The sequence below is a fragment of the Lichenostomus cassidix genome, unplaced genomic scaffold (genome assembly GCF_008360975.1).
Source record: "Lichenostomus cassidix isolate B80296 unplaced genomic scaffold, HeHo_3.0 HiC_scaffold_38, whole genome shotgun sequence".
NCBI classification, from domain to species: Eukaryota; Metazoa; Chordata; class Aves; order Passeriformes; family Meliphagidae; genus Lichenostomus; species Lichenostomus cassidix.
Window position 1 is genome coordinate 2,170,092 of NW_028147440.1, and position 16,148 is coordinate 2,186,239.

At 46.5% G+C, this 16,148-nt stretch overlaps 2 protein-coding genes across 8 annotated transcripts in view; one reads left to right on the forward strand and one right to left on the reverse strand.

The window, feature by feature from the left end:
* The window catches only part of LOC146422988 (putative selection and upkeep of intraepithelial T-cells protein 1 homolog), a 166,504-nt gene that overhangs the window by 40,461 nt on the left and 109,895 nt on the right, over window positions 1-16,148 (reverse strand). The gene's annotated exons all lie outside the window — the stretch shown is intronic.
* LOC146422989 (butyrophilin-like protein 9) overlaps window positions 1-16,148 on the forward strand; it is a 36,272-nt gene that overhangs the window by 15,872 nt on the left and 4,252 nt on the right. For 2 of the 4 annotated variants that reach the window (XM_085045581.1, XM_085045580.1), the window contains exons 2-7: window positions 2,880-2,950; window positions 4,217-4,315; window positions 5,200-5,541; window positions 6,734-7,009; window positions 7,348-7,449; window positions 12,470-12,496. In XM_085045581.1, coding sequence (XP_084901707.1) covers window positions 5,313-5,541; window positions 6,734-7,009; window positions 7,348-7,449; window positions 12,470-12,496 — 634 coding nt within the window. In that variant the 5' untranslated portion in view covers window positions 2,880-2,950; window positions 4,217-4,315; window positions 5,200-5,312. The remainder of the gene's footprint in view (window positions 1-2,879; window positions 2,951-4,216; window positions 4,316-5,199; window positions 5,542-6,733; window positions 7,010-7,347; window positions 7,450-12,469; window positions 12,497-16,148) is intronic. The other 2 variants (XM_085045583.1, XM_085045582.1) reach the window with 2 other exon arrangements.

Genomic DNA, 16,148 nt, shown 5'->3' on the forward strand with positions numbered 1-16,148 from the left:
ACTGAAGCATTATATTCTAAATTTCTCCCCTGTGGATGGACAGTCATTGTTACTGCACAAGTAATAGTTCCTGAGGAAATAAAATGGTGATAGGAGCTATCAAATCTGGCAATGCCCCAGGATATTCTTGGCAAATTGACTTTACAGAACTTCCATGTAAAGACAGCAATAAATATCTTTTAGTCTTACCAGTTACCTTTTCTGAATGGCCTGAAGCATGTCCCTGTTGCACCAACATGGCAAAAAGAAGTAGTGAAAATATTGCTAAATTGAATAATTCTGCACTTTGGAGTTCCTCTAGGAATGTCATCAGACAGAAGGCTTCTTTTAATAGCAAAAACAGTGGAACACGTTAGCAAGGCTTTGGAAATTCAGTGGGATTTACACAGTCCATACTGGCTGTAAGCCAGCAAAAATTTAGACAGGATGAGTTATAATATTAAGCTTCAACTCAGCAAAATGTGTCAAGAAACCTCATTGACTTGGGTACAAGTGCTCCCAATTGCTTTGTTGAGAATTAGGATCCAACCCAGAGACACAGGAAAATGAATTCCTTATGAGCTGCTCCATGGTCAGCCCTATCAAACCCCACACATCTCAGGGGATGTGCAAGTCAAAGGTGGGGCAGACCTCAATAATTCCCTCATATCTTCAGGCAAAACACTGCAGGATTTACAATGGGCAGTTGTCATCGCCAGGGTGACAGGATTGGACACAGCAGTGCACGAATTCCAACAAGGAGACTGGGGCTACCTCAAGGACTGGGACCTGGCACCTCTCCAACCAAAGTGGAAAGGACCCTACCAAGTCTTGTTAACCACAGACACCATGGCAAAGTGGAACAGCAAAGGACGTTGGGTGCATTATTCTAAAATTTAAAAAAAAGTTGTCAGCTCTGTAGACAACCGAATTATTGTCCCCAGCCCAAATAAGGTTGAGGGAAAAGAATGAATAATGTAACTAAAATATCACTTATATCTGTAAGAAGTATCTTGATAGTTAACCAAAATCTTTGTTCGCCAAAAACACCTTTAGAGGTTCACCTAGTGGTTAGTAATGAAAATTCATATGAAAACTGAAAGATTAAGGTAGCTGACATATTAAATGTAACTTATTGCTGGATATGTTCTCAAATCATGCTGAGAGGAATGAGGCTCTACAGAACCATGGGGCCTTAGATTATCTGCTGGCTGGCCAAGGAGGAAGGTGTGCTATATCAGGACAAGAATGCTGCACTTACATTAGTGATGGGCTGGAAGTCCAACAGACAGGAATCACCTCAATAGAAGCAGCAGTAGAAGTGTAGCAGAAGGAAGAAAATTCTTCTTGATGGGATTGGCTTCCATGGCTACCAAATTGGAGACTGCTCTGACATGCATTTGTGGCAGTTATTGTAATCATTGCAGTGTGCACTTGCTTGTATTATGATCCAGTGTTAGAGCTGTTCTAACACTTTGTGCTGGAAAATGAAATACTGAGACTTGTCTAAAAGTGACATTGTCTCAAGAAAAGGGGGGACTTTACACATAAGGTAGAGAACTGAAATTTTCAGTTCCCCTCAAGGTGCTAACTCTCAAAACACGACAAAAAAAGAAAGGATTGAAAGTATGCACACAGGATGATAAACTTATCTGGAAGCAGTGAAGAAACAGATAAAAAGGAATATTGTGCTTTTGGGGCAAATTCTGTAACAAGAAGCAACAGAGCATGCCCAAAGAAAAAGTCTACTTTTACTATCGAAGCATTCAGTGAATACGACCACCAGAGACCCCTTGAGATGACCCTCCAGGACCATAAAAGGAGTTCCAGTATGAGGTGGATGCATGGCAATTAGTTCTAGAAAGTGATGGTTATGTATTAGGTGGGATGCACATTGTAATGAATATATATGATCATGATGGATAAATACCTTGTTGTAAAGTCTCACCTCACACAGAGAATAAGGAGAGATCCTCTGTGTGTCCTGTGCAGGTAAAGAATGCCTGCTTCCTAATGCTTCAAATTGTGTTAGGAAGTTTCTTTTCTGGGTGATTTTGAGATCAGTGTATGGGCTTGTTAGCCAACACTTTTCCAGTCTGAACTGTGTCTGGTTTCCAAAATTAAGGTGACTGTGCCATAAAGCACAAGAGCTCCCTGACAGGAAAGCTTCATCTAGAGCCTCTCTGTCATCCACAAGGCAGGTGTGTTCATTGTAGAACAATATCAGATTAGTTAGAGAGACCTTTCCCTATAGCACAGAATTCCTAGGGCAGTGAGAACCACTTCTGGTGCAGTCTTTGAAGGAAGAAAGAGCTGGGAAAAGTGACAGCAAGAGGCAAGTGCAGAGGGAATCCGAGAGCTCTTCAGTTCATAGATGTGACCTTCTCCACAAGCAGAATTACTCCCATTTCCAGCTGATTTCTCTCAAGTGTGACTGTGGATTCCCAGGGAAACCCTGCCTTCATTCCCTATGTAACCTGCCAGGAAAATATCTCAGTCTTAAAGAATCCATGATCCTCAGGCAGAGCCACACCCTGAGTTAATCCTCACTGTTTAATTCTTCATTTCAAATTCTCTGTTCTGTTCAAAGTCAATACCCTACAGAAGTGATCAGTTCATCTTTGATTCCTAGATTGAGGACCTGGAGATCATTCTTACCTCACAACAGGTAAAATCCAGGTTTAATTTTGAAGTAAGGCTCACACACTTTATGGGCATAGAGCAGGATCTCTGCTTGTCTTAAACTTCTCAGTGCCATCAAAGATGCATTTGGACCCAATTGCCTACAACTCCAACAGAGACATGGGACCTTCAGGCATCAAAGTGACTTTAGGGCACAGAAACACTACAATTGAACTTCAGAACCTGATCCTTCTGTTCATTTTCCTTCCCTTCTGCAGATGGAAGTTTCTCTGGCAAGAGGAAAAATACCTTCCCATACCAGTGCTCACACCTTTGCTGACTAAGGCAGGTGAGCAGGAGTCTGTTATTTATTTGTCTCCTGAACAAGAGGTGAATGTACTGCTGCTGTCAGGCTGCACAGGAACCACTCTCTTCTCTCCGTCCCAGCTGTGCACGCAGGGACCAGCAAGCTCTTCCCATCCCCTAGGTCTCAGGTGCAGGTGGGAAGAACTGGGGGCATCAGCAGCACAACTGTTCCCAGGAGAGCTCAGAGAGGAACTAGAGGTGACAGGGAATGGTCGAGTGGGGAGAAAGCTGAGGTATGGACTGGCCATCTGAGTCTGGTGTTTGTTTCCCCAAGGACGGTTCCACTGCCTTTGGTGTCCAGAGCTGGCTGTGCTGTCCCAGTCTGACTTGGAAGGGGAGCCTGTTGAGCAGGAGAGAAGGGTGGAATTCTCCCTCTGGAAAGGGCTGTTGGGCCCAGTGACCTCCTTGGGGCAGGGCTTTGAGGAGAAGTAGGGCTGATGATAATTCTGGAACTTCCTTCTCAGGAAGCAAGCTCTGCCTTTGTGTGTTTGGTTGTTGGGTTTTTTTTGAGGTTTTTAGGGTTAGTTTCCTATGTCTTCTTTTGAAAAGCCTTCTGCTTGTTTGGGAATGTGGGTTTGGTCTCAGAAGTAATCGATTACATTAAACAGTGAGGATTCTTTTGGGCTCTCTTGAGTGACAGGAAATTTGTTTAGTCCACAGAGAGAGCCAGAGGCAGAGAAGGGCAGGATCTTCAGTGTAATGCAGCAAAGCCAAGCCTGCTGCAGCTCCCTAAATGATTTCAGGTTTGTTCTGGGCTGATGCACTGTCACTCTGCAGCCTGATGGTTCCCAGGGAGCCATCCAGTAACTTCAGGATAGCAAATACCATGGATTGTCCTTCCTCCAAGCATGGGCATGGGAGTGGGGAAACAGATTCTTCATGCTTTTCCCCCATCTCAGAGCATGGACAGAGAGACTTGAGCAACCCAAACCAGAGATTTAAACTGGTGTGTTAATTAAGGTGTCCATCAAATTTCAGAGCAGGTAGTGGGGGCTGGGTAGAATTTTCCTCTCTTGTATCTCCTGTCACAACTCCATGGGAGTACACTGGACTGAGAGAAGTTCCCAGTATCTGTAGGAGTAACAGATCTCTGCAAAGGCACAGATTTACTCGGTAGCTGAACTCAACTGTTTGAGAGCTTTGCACCTTCAGGAGTCACAGGTGGTGGCAAGTGCCAGGTGAGAAAAACCAGAGGTGTTTGGGACAGAATTTCCCTTCTTTGCTCACTTCCCTTCTCTGTCTGTTCCAGGTCAGCTGCAGGATTATCCCATCCCTGGGACTGCAGGGATGGAGCAGAGGAGATGGCTCCTGCTGGCTCTGGCACTGCTTACAGCCATCCCTCTCTCAGGTAACGCTTCCAGGAGCTGTTCTGCTCCTTTCTGGGGGATTCCATTGTGCAGAAGATCAGAAGTGCTGGAGCTGAGGGTCATGGTCTCCTGGGCAGCCCTGATCTGAACTCCACAAGAGGCAGAGCTGCCCTGTCCCTCTGCTCTTGGGGAATCCAGCCCATTGCAGCTGGAGCTTCTCCCCTTTGGTGGAGCCAGGGAAGCCCTAAGCCAAGGCAGCTCTGCCCTGTCCAGCCCTGCCCCAGCACCAGGAGCATTTCCCTGCCTGCCCTGGCAGTTGGCATTGGCACAGCTGCCCCACTGCTGGTGGCACAGGGCTGCAAAGGAGCAAGGCTGGCTGGGAAGCTGCATGAAATGGCTCTGCACATGCTCTTACGCTTTTCACTTTTAACTTTTCCCCAAAAGAATTCCACCCTATATAAGTTGGATCAGCCTGGTTTCTCCCTCCCCTCTGTGACTTTGGGCTTTCCAACTTCCCCAGTTCCAATTTTGCCTTGGAGATAAGAATAAAAAGAAGTCAGTGTCATGTCATGTCATGTTCCAAACCAAAATCAATTTCTCTTTTATAAAATCAAAAGAAAGGTGTGAACCATTTTCATCAAATAATTAATTAGAGTTTCCTAAGTATTTTCAAAACTGACAATTTCCCCTAAGAATATCTTGGACTTCTTTTCTTTCTCACTTTGGAGCACATTTCTGTGATGATCTATTGTCTCATGGCCTGAAGGTGCATTAAGAAAAAGGAAAAAAGTAATTTGTGAACATTTTCAACTTTGAATTCTTCCCCATCCTCCCCAACAGAGTTTACCTCAGTCCTGTGTTGTTCACACGAGTACATTTTCTGACTGATTTCAACCAGATGATCACACAAGTTTGGTTTCCACAGAAAATTTTGAGCTCACCTCTCCTGAGAATGTACTTTGAATTGTCGGCCAGGATACAATCCTTCCTTGTACCATCTCTTCCACAAAGCCACTGGACAACCCTGAAGTGCAGTGGATGAAAATCACAGATGGACTCACAGAGGACATCTACACATATGGGCAGTTTGGGGGAGAACCAAGGCAGAAATACCCTGGATGGACATCAGTGCCAAAAGATGGATTTGCCACTGGGAATGTATCCCTGACACTGAAGAATGTCCAACCAGCAGATGAAGGACTGTACAGTTGCACTGTGACATCCAAGGACTGGGGTGCTGGTACAGCCACCAAGCTCAGCATTGCAGGTTGGAGACTTTCTGGGCTGGGTGGGGAAGGGGGGAAGCTCCTAGAGAGGGAAAAGAGCTCTCTGAAAAGTCACTGTCCCCTAGCTGGTGCCCCCTCATATGACTCAACATGTCACCTTCCCACTCCCAGCAGCCCCTAGGCTCCATGGCAGCTGCCTTTTGATCCATGTGACACTTTATTTCTAAGTCACTGAGAGGTCTGCAAGGAGCCAAGAAAATTCAACCTATGTGCCAACACCCGGGAGAGAAGGCAGGAACTTGTGATCTCACCAGCCCCGTGAGGTTCATGGCAGCCCTTGTGGTCTGAGGTTCAAGGCAGGAGCTCTAAACCTGAATATTCCAGGAAACCCAGAGCCTGGACTGCAGGTTTGAAGGCAGTTGCATCGTATGATGAAAAGGAGCAGGAAGGAACAGCTTGGAAAAGCTGCAAAGAGCCTAGGGGAGTTCTTGTGCCAGGAGATGCTCTGCAAGCTCCATGCCCAGCCTGAGCCCTGTTCTGACCCATGTGGGGCTGGTGAGCTGCAATAATCCCTGCTGGGGAGCTGTGAGCCCACCTGAGAGACATCCAATTGCTCAGCATCCCTGGCTGTGGGACTGATGGCAATGGGGAACCTCCCTGTTGTGACTTCTCAGCTGGGCTAAGGAGATGTTCTGGGCTGCCAGTTCCTCCCAGCTGGATAGTTGGCACCATTTGTGTGCAGGTATTGATAATGTCAGCTGGAGTTTGTCAGCCTGGATTCACCAATCAAAACTAGCACAGAATGACAGAATCATGGAATTGTAAAATGATTTGGGTTGGAGGAGACCTTAAGGATCACCTTGTTCCAACACTCCCTTTCATGGACTGGGATGCCACCCACTAGACCAGGTTGTTCAAAGCCCTGTCCAACCTGATCTTGAAAAATTCCAGGATCCTACAGGGATATAAACCACACACCTTGTCCCTGCCTGCTCCATGAAATGGTGGGGAGATGAGAGATAAGCCCATCCCACACTGGAGCTCTTTCTCAGCCAAAGGAGATCTGGCATTTATGGCTGATGGAGTGTGGAATGACAGAAAGACCATTGGAAAGATTGTGTGAAGGACTGACAGGAACTGGCAGGAAACTCTGGGTTAAACAAGAGCTGTGAATCCAAGGAAGATCTGCTTTCATGGAAACTTCTCCCACTAACAAACTCTCTTGCCTTTAAGGTACTGGTGAAGTGTTCGTTGAAATTCTGGGCCCCCAAGGGCGAGGGCTGGAGCTTGGCTGCAGATCACATGGATGGTTCCCCGAACCTACTGTCCAATGGGTCACTGAGGATGGAGAGTGGCTCTTTGCAGACACTGAACTACACCAGGACAGCAGAAAACTCTTCAGTGTGCGGAGTAGAGTCACAGTTACAGGAGAGCAAAAGGGAAAAGTCACCTGCCAAATCCTAAACCCCCTGGTGCAGGTGGAGAAGAAAACTTCTGTGCTCATTACAGGTGAGTCCCATTGTCCCCAGAAATCTTTGTTGGAGGTTCATTGTCTCAGGAGCCCTGTGAGGCCTTTCCAGTGTCAGGAAGGGTGCCAGCTCTCCAGTCCAGCCAGACCCACCCCAGAGTAGCTGGGGGCACTGCAGGCAGGACAGGTTGCAGTGAGAAATGAGCAGGGTCCCTCTTACCCCTCCTGCTATGCACATCTCTAGGGAAGGCAGACTCTACCCACCCCTACAGGGACTGTGACTATTCTCCATCTCCACAGGAACTGTTTTTGTGGGTACTCCCATTTGGGGGAAATGTTGAATATTGACAGATGACACTCAGACATTTTCTTTTCACAGATGGTGCTTTTCCACATATGTCTCCATTTGTCCCTGCCTTCTGGACAGTACTCTGTTTAATCCTTCTCTCTTTGCCTGGTGTTGCTGTTCTGGTATTTCGAGGTAAGGGCTCTTGGTTCTCACAACCTCATATTTTTAGAAGGGAGGCCAGGGGAGGTCAACCACTGAGAGAAAGTTTTCTGCAGAACCTGCTGTGGCAGAGGTTGTTCCTGGTGCTTGGTAGAGGAAGGCTGTGAACAGATGGCTCAGGTGAAGTGGCTGAGGCTTTTACATGTCACTTCTGGGGTTTCTTTTGGCTTTTTGTCACAAGCTGAGGAATATTTCTCAGGCCTTTGCATGACTGGTGTGACAAGTTTCTTGAAACACCAAGTGGAGTCTGGTTCTACCGCACAGAAGCATTAGACCTTTGCCAGCCTGAGCTCTCCTGCAGGCAGAAGCTTTCCATGTGCTCATCTGTCATCCAGAGGCAGAAGGGAGTTGTCTCCATGTGCAGCTGAGAGCTTGGGTGGACCATGGTCTTGACAGGCAAGAGGAGGGAGGAGGATGGGATTGAGAGCCTTTTCCTGGGGTGAATTAGAAGGATTCCTTTCTCTCCCTCCATTGGTCTCATCCTCCCCCAAGCCTCCAGTGGAGTTCATTCATCAGAGCTGGACATTTTTTCCCAGAAGTGTCAGTGATGCCTCCCACCTTGGCAAGGGCCTCTCCAGAGATCTCTGCCTCTGCAGCCATGGCTGAGGAGAGGTCACCTTTCCCCAGTCCAGGGCCAGGTGTTGCAGTTCTGTGGTGTCCAAGGGCACAGCCATGCTTGGCCCTTGCTGAAGGGCCTTTGTGGACTTGGTTTTCCCTCCTGGGTGGGAGCTGGAGCAGGGCCCTGCCAAGCCTCAGGAGCCTGTGGCAGAGTGTCATGGTGTTACGAACGGGAGACAGGAGCTTAGATGATTTTCTGCTGTTTGCTTAGGTCTCTTGCAACAGGCAGTAATTTGTATTAGACTCAGTCTCATTTGCAAGACTCCAAGACTCGGTCTCATTTGCAACGTCCTTTAATAATGGCCAATTAAGTCTGACATCCTTTATTAGACACAGAAATTGACAGATATAAACTTAGGACAAACTACATACTACACAAGAATAACATAATTGCAAAACTACAAGTAGCTAAAATGAAAAGGTACCTATTTTTATTAATATCTAGCAAGAATAATATAACTCAGAAACCAAATGTATCTTAGAAGCCAATTGGTGGTGGAGCATATTTCAGAATCCTTTCATGCAATTCCCTGTGGCAAGCACAGACTTTTCCCATGGGAATTTTTCTCTTTTTCTTCCTGTGTTCTATAAACAAAGATAAAGTTTAGATGTTATTTAAACAGTATCTGGAAACATAGGCGGTTCAAGCCTGGCCAATCAGCCTAGTGTGAGGTTTTGAACTGAGCCAATCAGGATGATCTGTGAAAGTCTATATAAGTTGGAATTAATTAATAAAATTAGAATTTTGCTATATTCGAAAGCCTGATTCCTTCACTCTTCTAGTGGTTCAACAGCGACAATTCCCCTCTGTGGAAAGTAACCACAGAGTCTGCGTCCAGAGTCTGGGGAGAAGCTCCTTGCACATCTTCAGAGTGTGTGTAGGAAACCTCTGCCTTTGGGATATTTTTAACGAGTTTTTGTAGTTGTAAAAGTTTGACTTTGGTCACGTATTGATTTCTTTGTCTCTCTCTCCACATCCTCCCCCATATCAAAATGTGAATTCAAAGTTAGAGGTCTCAGACCTTCAGGCACCAAGAGGTAACCTCCTGCTGGGCTTCTAACCCCACCGGAGTTATCTGTGTTCCACCATGAACCAAAAGGAGAGTGGGGAGGGGGAGGACGTCCTGCCACACATGGCTAAGGGCCCAAACCAGCAACATGAAACCATTGCTGATGGCAAGGCAGGACTGAGCCTTCCCTAACAGCTCTCCTGAGCTCACACCACTCACAGTGACTGAGACTTATGCCTGGAGCTTCATCTGGACATTGAGAGAGTCTCCATGGGATGACAAATGCCCAGGGAGGGACCACCACGGGCACACAAGGGAAGGAAGAACATCAGCTCATGAAGCCAGGGTAGATGGGGCTGTGGCAGACACCTGATGGCATTGGCAGAGCCCACCTGACCAGGCCATGTTGTAACCTTGGCAGAAGCTCCTGGGGGCATTTGGACTGTTCCCATATGTGGCACTCTCAACACCCCACAGGATGCCCTGGCAAAGGCCTCCAGCAAGTGTTTTGTCCCAGGCAGTGTCCCTGTGCAGATGTCCCAGTGCACAGGGGACTGGAAGGAGGGTGCCCAGAGGAACAGTGTGCCAGTCTAGGCCAGGCCAGGGGCTGTGCCAGGGGACACAGGGACAGGCTGGACTGTGCTCCATCCCACCCTCCCTGGGATGTCAGGCAAGCTCTTTCCCTGCAGCTGTGCTTTTGGGTTTCCTGCTTGAAGGGACCTGCTCTTCCCTGGGTGATGGCCATGTCCAAAGCCCTGTTGTACAGCCATGGCTTTTCCCACCACAGAACACACCCCCAGCCAGAGTCCTGCCCACCCCATTCTGAACATCCCAATTGCTGTAGAGGCTCAGACCTTGGGCAAGCTCGGCTCCCCTTTCCCTAGCTCAGGAGTGCCTGATCAGCCTGACAAATGTCTCCAGGAGAAACTGGTGCAGGAAAGTCACTTTTGTCACTTTTTGTTTTGTTTGGAGCCCCTTCTCTGTAAAAGCGCATCTGCTTTGTAGTCTGTGGTCTGGCCATTCCTCTGGCCTCTCTTTGCCAGGAAAGGAAGGACAGACTGAGCTCATCTCACCGCAGCTTTTAGACTACTTTAGACCTCAGAGCATGTTGGATCCATGTGCCCCATGTCTGGGAAACCAAAATATCACATGTTGTACATTATTTTTTCTCTTTAAGACTCTGATGAAAAGACAAGAGAACTGGTTGTCCTGGTTTGAAACACAGGTGTCTGCCAAGGATGGTGAGAAGTTCCCTTAGAAGAGAGAATATGACTCCCATCCAAATTATTATAACTTTGAAATCAAGGGGCTGTCAGGCAAAGATCTGGGAAAAGGAATAACAGTTCTTTACTAGTATTTATTACAAGGCAATAATACAGAAAACAATGGTTTAAACTGACAAAGTCAGAATACAACCTGCCACTCTGTTGGTCCAAGTGGTGTTAGCAGTACAGTTAGGTAGTTAGATGATGGCTGCAGTCCCGTTGGAGTGACGGATGCAGTCTTGTTGAAATGGTGATCCTGCAGAAAGGTCTGGTCAGTCTCTGGAGGTCCGGTGGTGACTCAAGCTCTTCTCCCCAGGAATCCAGTGGGAGTCATGCTCCAGAGTTCCAGTGTCTCAGCTTATATGCAGGTGGGAATGTTCAGTTCCTCCCCTCTGGGCAGGGCATCTCACAATGGGATGATGTAATCTTATGAGTCACTCCTGGCGACTCTGATGGCCCATTAGTGGAGATAGCCCTTCCCCCTCCCCTCCCCCCCCCCGCCTTCCCCTGGTGTTATCAGGGCTGAGTCTGGAATTCCACAAGTCATTCCCAGTGATCTTGATGGCCCATTAGCAGAGATATTCCCCCGAGGGTGTTATCAGGGCTGAGTCTCTGGGATTCCATGAGTCATGCTGGGAGACCTTGATGGCATATCGGTGGAGATAGCCCCCCCCTCAGTGGTGTTATCAGGGCTGAGTTATGCTGAAAATAAAAGACCACTGCCCCTCCTTTTTTTAACAACTTATGAAGATGGTAATGGAATACATACTTTTGGTTACACCTTCCATGTAACCTAAGACACTGGTTAAGAGAACAGTGTATGTGTTTGTGTGTGGTGAAGGAGTAGGGGAGCATAGTGGAGGTATCAGTGTCACTGAGGGCAGAGAGTTGGGTGTCACATGGAAGGGGAGATTTTCTCAATCCCTTTGGGAATCCTTGGTCTGTCTGCACCGCAGTGCCAGATCAGTCTGTCGTGTCCTGTTGTGGGGAGACCATTGAACCATCCATTGGGTCGGAAGGATGTTTGAGTGACTTGTTTAGGGACACATGTCCCAGACATACGAGAGACCCCTCCCAGGTCTCCACACTTTTATTCCCATATGTTCCATGCTGCAGGTGACTGCCAGTGTCTGTGAAGGACTCACACTGACAGTTCACTGAATAACACTCTTTATTAATATATAGCTGGATCATTTACAATTGGGACATGTTAAGTTTTGAGAATTATCAGTGACAGTGACAGTGACTGACATCAAAAACATATGCAATGCAATACCCAGAAAAGGTCAAGAAAAATCATTCTGTGCTCAGAGAGTAAGGTTCTTAATATACATCTCTGAGGGTAAGAGAGAAGGTCACCTGTCAACTGCTCCCAGAAGTTACGCTGGAGTCTTCCCTGACTTCCCTGACTGGCTTCCCTGAAGCCAGTCGAACTTGCTTTTATACGATTTCTATACTTTTAGCCAGAACTTCACTGACTCTAGTCATGTTACTGATTGGCATATAATCCTGTCACTTTTCTTTGAGAGACACAGTCAAAAAATATAGAGCTCATGTTCAGTGAGTGTGGTCGTACATGGTAGGGGGATAATTCTGGGATGGAGGGGTGTGTCAGTATTGCAGTGAGATTATAATGAACCAAGTTCATCTGAGAAAAGCAGTTTCATCTCAGTTGCTGGTTCAGCACAAGACATCTTCTCCTCTTCCCAATTGGCTGAGAGCTGCTCTGAGGTTTATCAGCTACAAGGCACCATCGAGTTCCACTCCCTGCAGGGATCACAGTAGAGCCTGGCCACAGTGTCTCCATTCAGCTCCACCCTCCATTTCATCCTCCTCAGCCCTCTGTGCTTCAGGTTACAGACTGTGTGTGTGTGGAGTCTCTGGGGAATAGGTTTGGGGCATGCTGAGCACAGTCCTTCCAGGGAGTAGCAGCTGCATCTCACCCTATGATCTCCATGCTGTTAGAACTTGTGTTGCAATGTGAATATCCCACTTTTATCAGAATTACCCCCAGTTATGTTCATGCAGTTGGAGCCCTCTGTTTGGATTCCCCCAGCAAGCCTTGACAAGACCACTTACTGTCTTCTTCTTTTCCAACAGGGCTCAAAAAACTTCTGTACTACAAAGGTAAGCACAGGGGAAATGAGGGGGTGAGTACTCAGAGCCTGAGTGCAGCTCTGGAAAACATACCCAAGCCCATCAGAGAGCTGTTTGGAGAAGAACACACTGAGGGAAGGGTGGTTTGATGACTTTTTTCACTGCCATGTGCTGCCCAAAGCCCTGCCTGTGCTTGTCATGAGCCCTGTCAGCAGTGGGGAGCAAGCACAGCTGGCTTGCACTAGTCACTGCAGCCCTAGCTCCCACTCCTGCTTTGGCCTCTTGGGGCTGTCAGGAAAAGTGTCTGGTGCTTATCTTGCTCCACAGCAGGAGCAGCTCCTTCTCCTTTCAATCTGAGCTGAGCCAGAGGCCCTCATTTCATGCCATTGCACCTTGCTGGACTCCTGCCAGGGGTTCATCCCATTCCCTGATGAACATGGAAAGTTGAAGCAAGAAATATTCCCTTTTCCTTGTTGCAATATAGATCACTCACATGATGTATTTCTTCCACATCCTGATAGAATAATCAAAGTATTTTTTCCATTTTCTTGGGCTTGTTTCAGAAAACACCTCAGGTCTTTGTGCTATAACTGGTTTTTTACTGTGTGAAATTTCTATAAATAGAGGAAGGCTGTGAGTCCTGAATCACAGTAGAATTAGATTGTAGTGATTGTTGAAATACAAGGGGAGCTGAATAAATAAAATCACATCCCATAATATGAAGTGGGTTACAAATAAAACAATCTTTCTTGTATTTGCACTAGTATTATTTACATGTATGGAGGCACAAGTAATTTTCACGCAAGCACATTCTCTACCAATCCATACAGTAACAATGATACAATTATTTCCTTCTAATTTTCATTAGGATCTATCTCAAAATGACAAACACTTTATTCTGTGTCAAGACAAATCTCTTGAGCTCTGTTGGTGTTACTTTCACCAGTGAACGCTTGTTGCTCTTGCACAATTCACACATCAGTGATTTGCAACTGATTTCCATTTCATCAGGCCCATACTCTGTGCTCCAGAGGATGGAGTACAGTTCCACTGTGTTTAACCCTAAAGCAATGCTTGGCTGTATGTCATCTGCCAAAGCATTGTGTGTCATTAAAACAAAAGCTGTGGCTGGGCTGCTGATGGGATCATAGGGAAAAAGGACTAAGTTCCCAGGACTGGAATTTCTTTTCAAATTCACTTGTATTATACCAAATTATCTTTTGAATTTCAGTGGGTAAGGTACCTTCTTCACCTTCCCTTATGATTACAGCTGTCATTGAGTGCAGTCAGAGTTGGGCTTGGATACAGCCAAGAGCTAAACATTGGTTTGGACTTCATTGTGTGCATCTGTGATCAATTGTTCTTTTTCATTAATTCCCTCCCACTGCGCTAATAGATCCATTTATTAGTTCCAGATTAGTAGATGCCACTGATTAGTTCCCAGAACCAAAATGGAAGATCATTGAGGGTGATTCAGTTTGCTCAGGTCGCAAGTTATCGTGATCAGTTTGTTCATTAATACCTCAGAGTTGATGCTTTTCCAAACTCCCAAGCTGGTTCCCAGGATTTCACACCTCTTTTTGCTCATCCTTGGGGAAAGAGGGTTTGTTTATGCAACCATGCTGTCCATCCTACTTCAGAGGTTTTTCAGGAATGGTGGATAACTGGTTGGATTGTAGAAACATTATTCTGCATCAAGAATTCCACTTGTTTCAGAGACCATGTCTCCTGGTTAAACAACATTTGTTGTTGACCTCTAATTTTGACTAAGTAGGGACCAACGTTATAGACATGAGGAGGCAGTTTGGTTGGAGGCTGAATTATGTGAAAAAAACAAAGAAAAGAAAATTTCTCAGTTGAAAATGCAACTGATAGTGTTAATTCAAAAGAGGGCAAGGTCCATTGAGCACTGGTTCCATGTATTTCCCTGGAGCAATCTCCAGCTTCCCAAGCATAGAGACTCTTAGGGGTGACTAGTACTCATGGCAGTGTTCCAGTCTGAGGCACTTTCACTGAGACAGGCTGAACAGCATAAAAGCCAGTAGGATATTCCCCGGGGTTAGTGTGGACCTTTGGAATACTGCTGTGAGCAGGTGTGCAAAAGGCTTTTGTTTCCAGCAGCCATCTCCACTCCATGTGCTGTTCTGTTGGCAACATGGTGTTAGACAATCCCAGATGCCACTGAGGTTTCATGAGTTTTAGGCTCTGATTTGTCCCACATTTTTTCAGATTCTGTTTGCATCCCTGGTAATGCAGTGCCTCTCACTGTGAAACTCCATAGATTTCCTGTCGGGAGTTTCAGGCTCACCCACACAGTAAGTCAAATCCTAGAAGGTTTCTTTGGGTGGCTCCCACAACCACTCCAGCCCAAGTTCATTGTTTTTCTCCTGGAAGCCAGGCAGAAATTTCTGCCATAGGACATTTCTTTATTAGAGCGTCAATTCCAGTAAATTCAATTTTACGGTGACTGGGTATAATTGCCAAAATATCTGCTGATTCCTTTGCGTTTACTGACATTTGAGCTCTGTATCTACTAGAAATTCAACAATAATGATTGGTGGAACAACTGGAACATTATGTGAAGGTTTGGGGCATTCATTAGGGAGCCACAGCAGTGCTACCACCCGCCAGGCAGTGTGGCTCACTGCCCTATCTGGGGATATGAGGGGTTTTTTTCTGATTTCTGCCAAATCGAGTTACTCCTGTCTCGATGCAGAAGGTACATGCCCATCCTGAGGCAGAACTATTTCCTGAGGTTGTTCTTCCTCATTCCCATTGTTTATCTGTATTGTGGTCAAAGACTGAACTCACTCACAGAGGTACCCTTAGAAGCAACATGTAACCCAAACGAAGGAATTCCTAGCTCCTGAGCCTGACAATGCAAGTCATGCCACTCATAATTTAATTTGGGTCTTTCCCTAGACCTTGCATTAAATTTGGACCCAAAAAGTTTAGTTGAAGGACTTGCCACTTATGGTCTAGAGGGTTTTTGGCAGGTGATCTTCATGGTCCAGCCCACTGGGGGTCTGTAAACAACAATTTGTTGTCCATCCTCATCCCAAGTGGGAATGGGATCTCACTGGCTGCATCTATGACTGTGACTGGTATTCCTGTGATTTTGCAAGTGCTCTTGAATATTTGCCCCACACATCTTACGACTTCAGGGATGCCCTGAATGAGAGGGGTTAACACTGTCAGGGCAGTGGGAGCTTTCCTGGGAGAGCTCTGTGTAGGATCTCTGTCATCCATGGCCTGTGTGCCTGCAGCCTTCTGCAGTGACACAGCCAACTCTGGGAGTCTGTGTCAATGAGCAGAGGGTCTCCTGTCTCCTGAGGATCTACATCACCTGCCCAGAATACAGCCCCTGCACTTAGGGCATGGGCGTCATCTCCCAGTGTGATAATCAGAAATGCTCTGGGCCCACAAAAGCCTCTTGCTTCCTCCTCATTCAACAAAACTCAGTTCCCCCTCATGATGGAAACTTGCCACACATATTTCTCTGATCTCCTTGAATGTTTTTCCTGTAATTTTAATAGTGGTGTCCAGGGGGTTGTACATACCATGGTGTAATTTCCATCATCACTGTCAACAGCAGGTTGAGTCTTATCTAATGGGAAAAGAAAACAAGTGGAGCATTGGAATTGGGGCTCCCCATGATTTCACCATCATCACTGTCACTCCA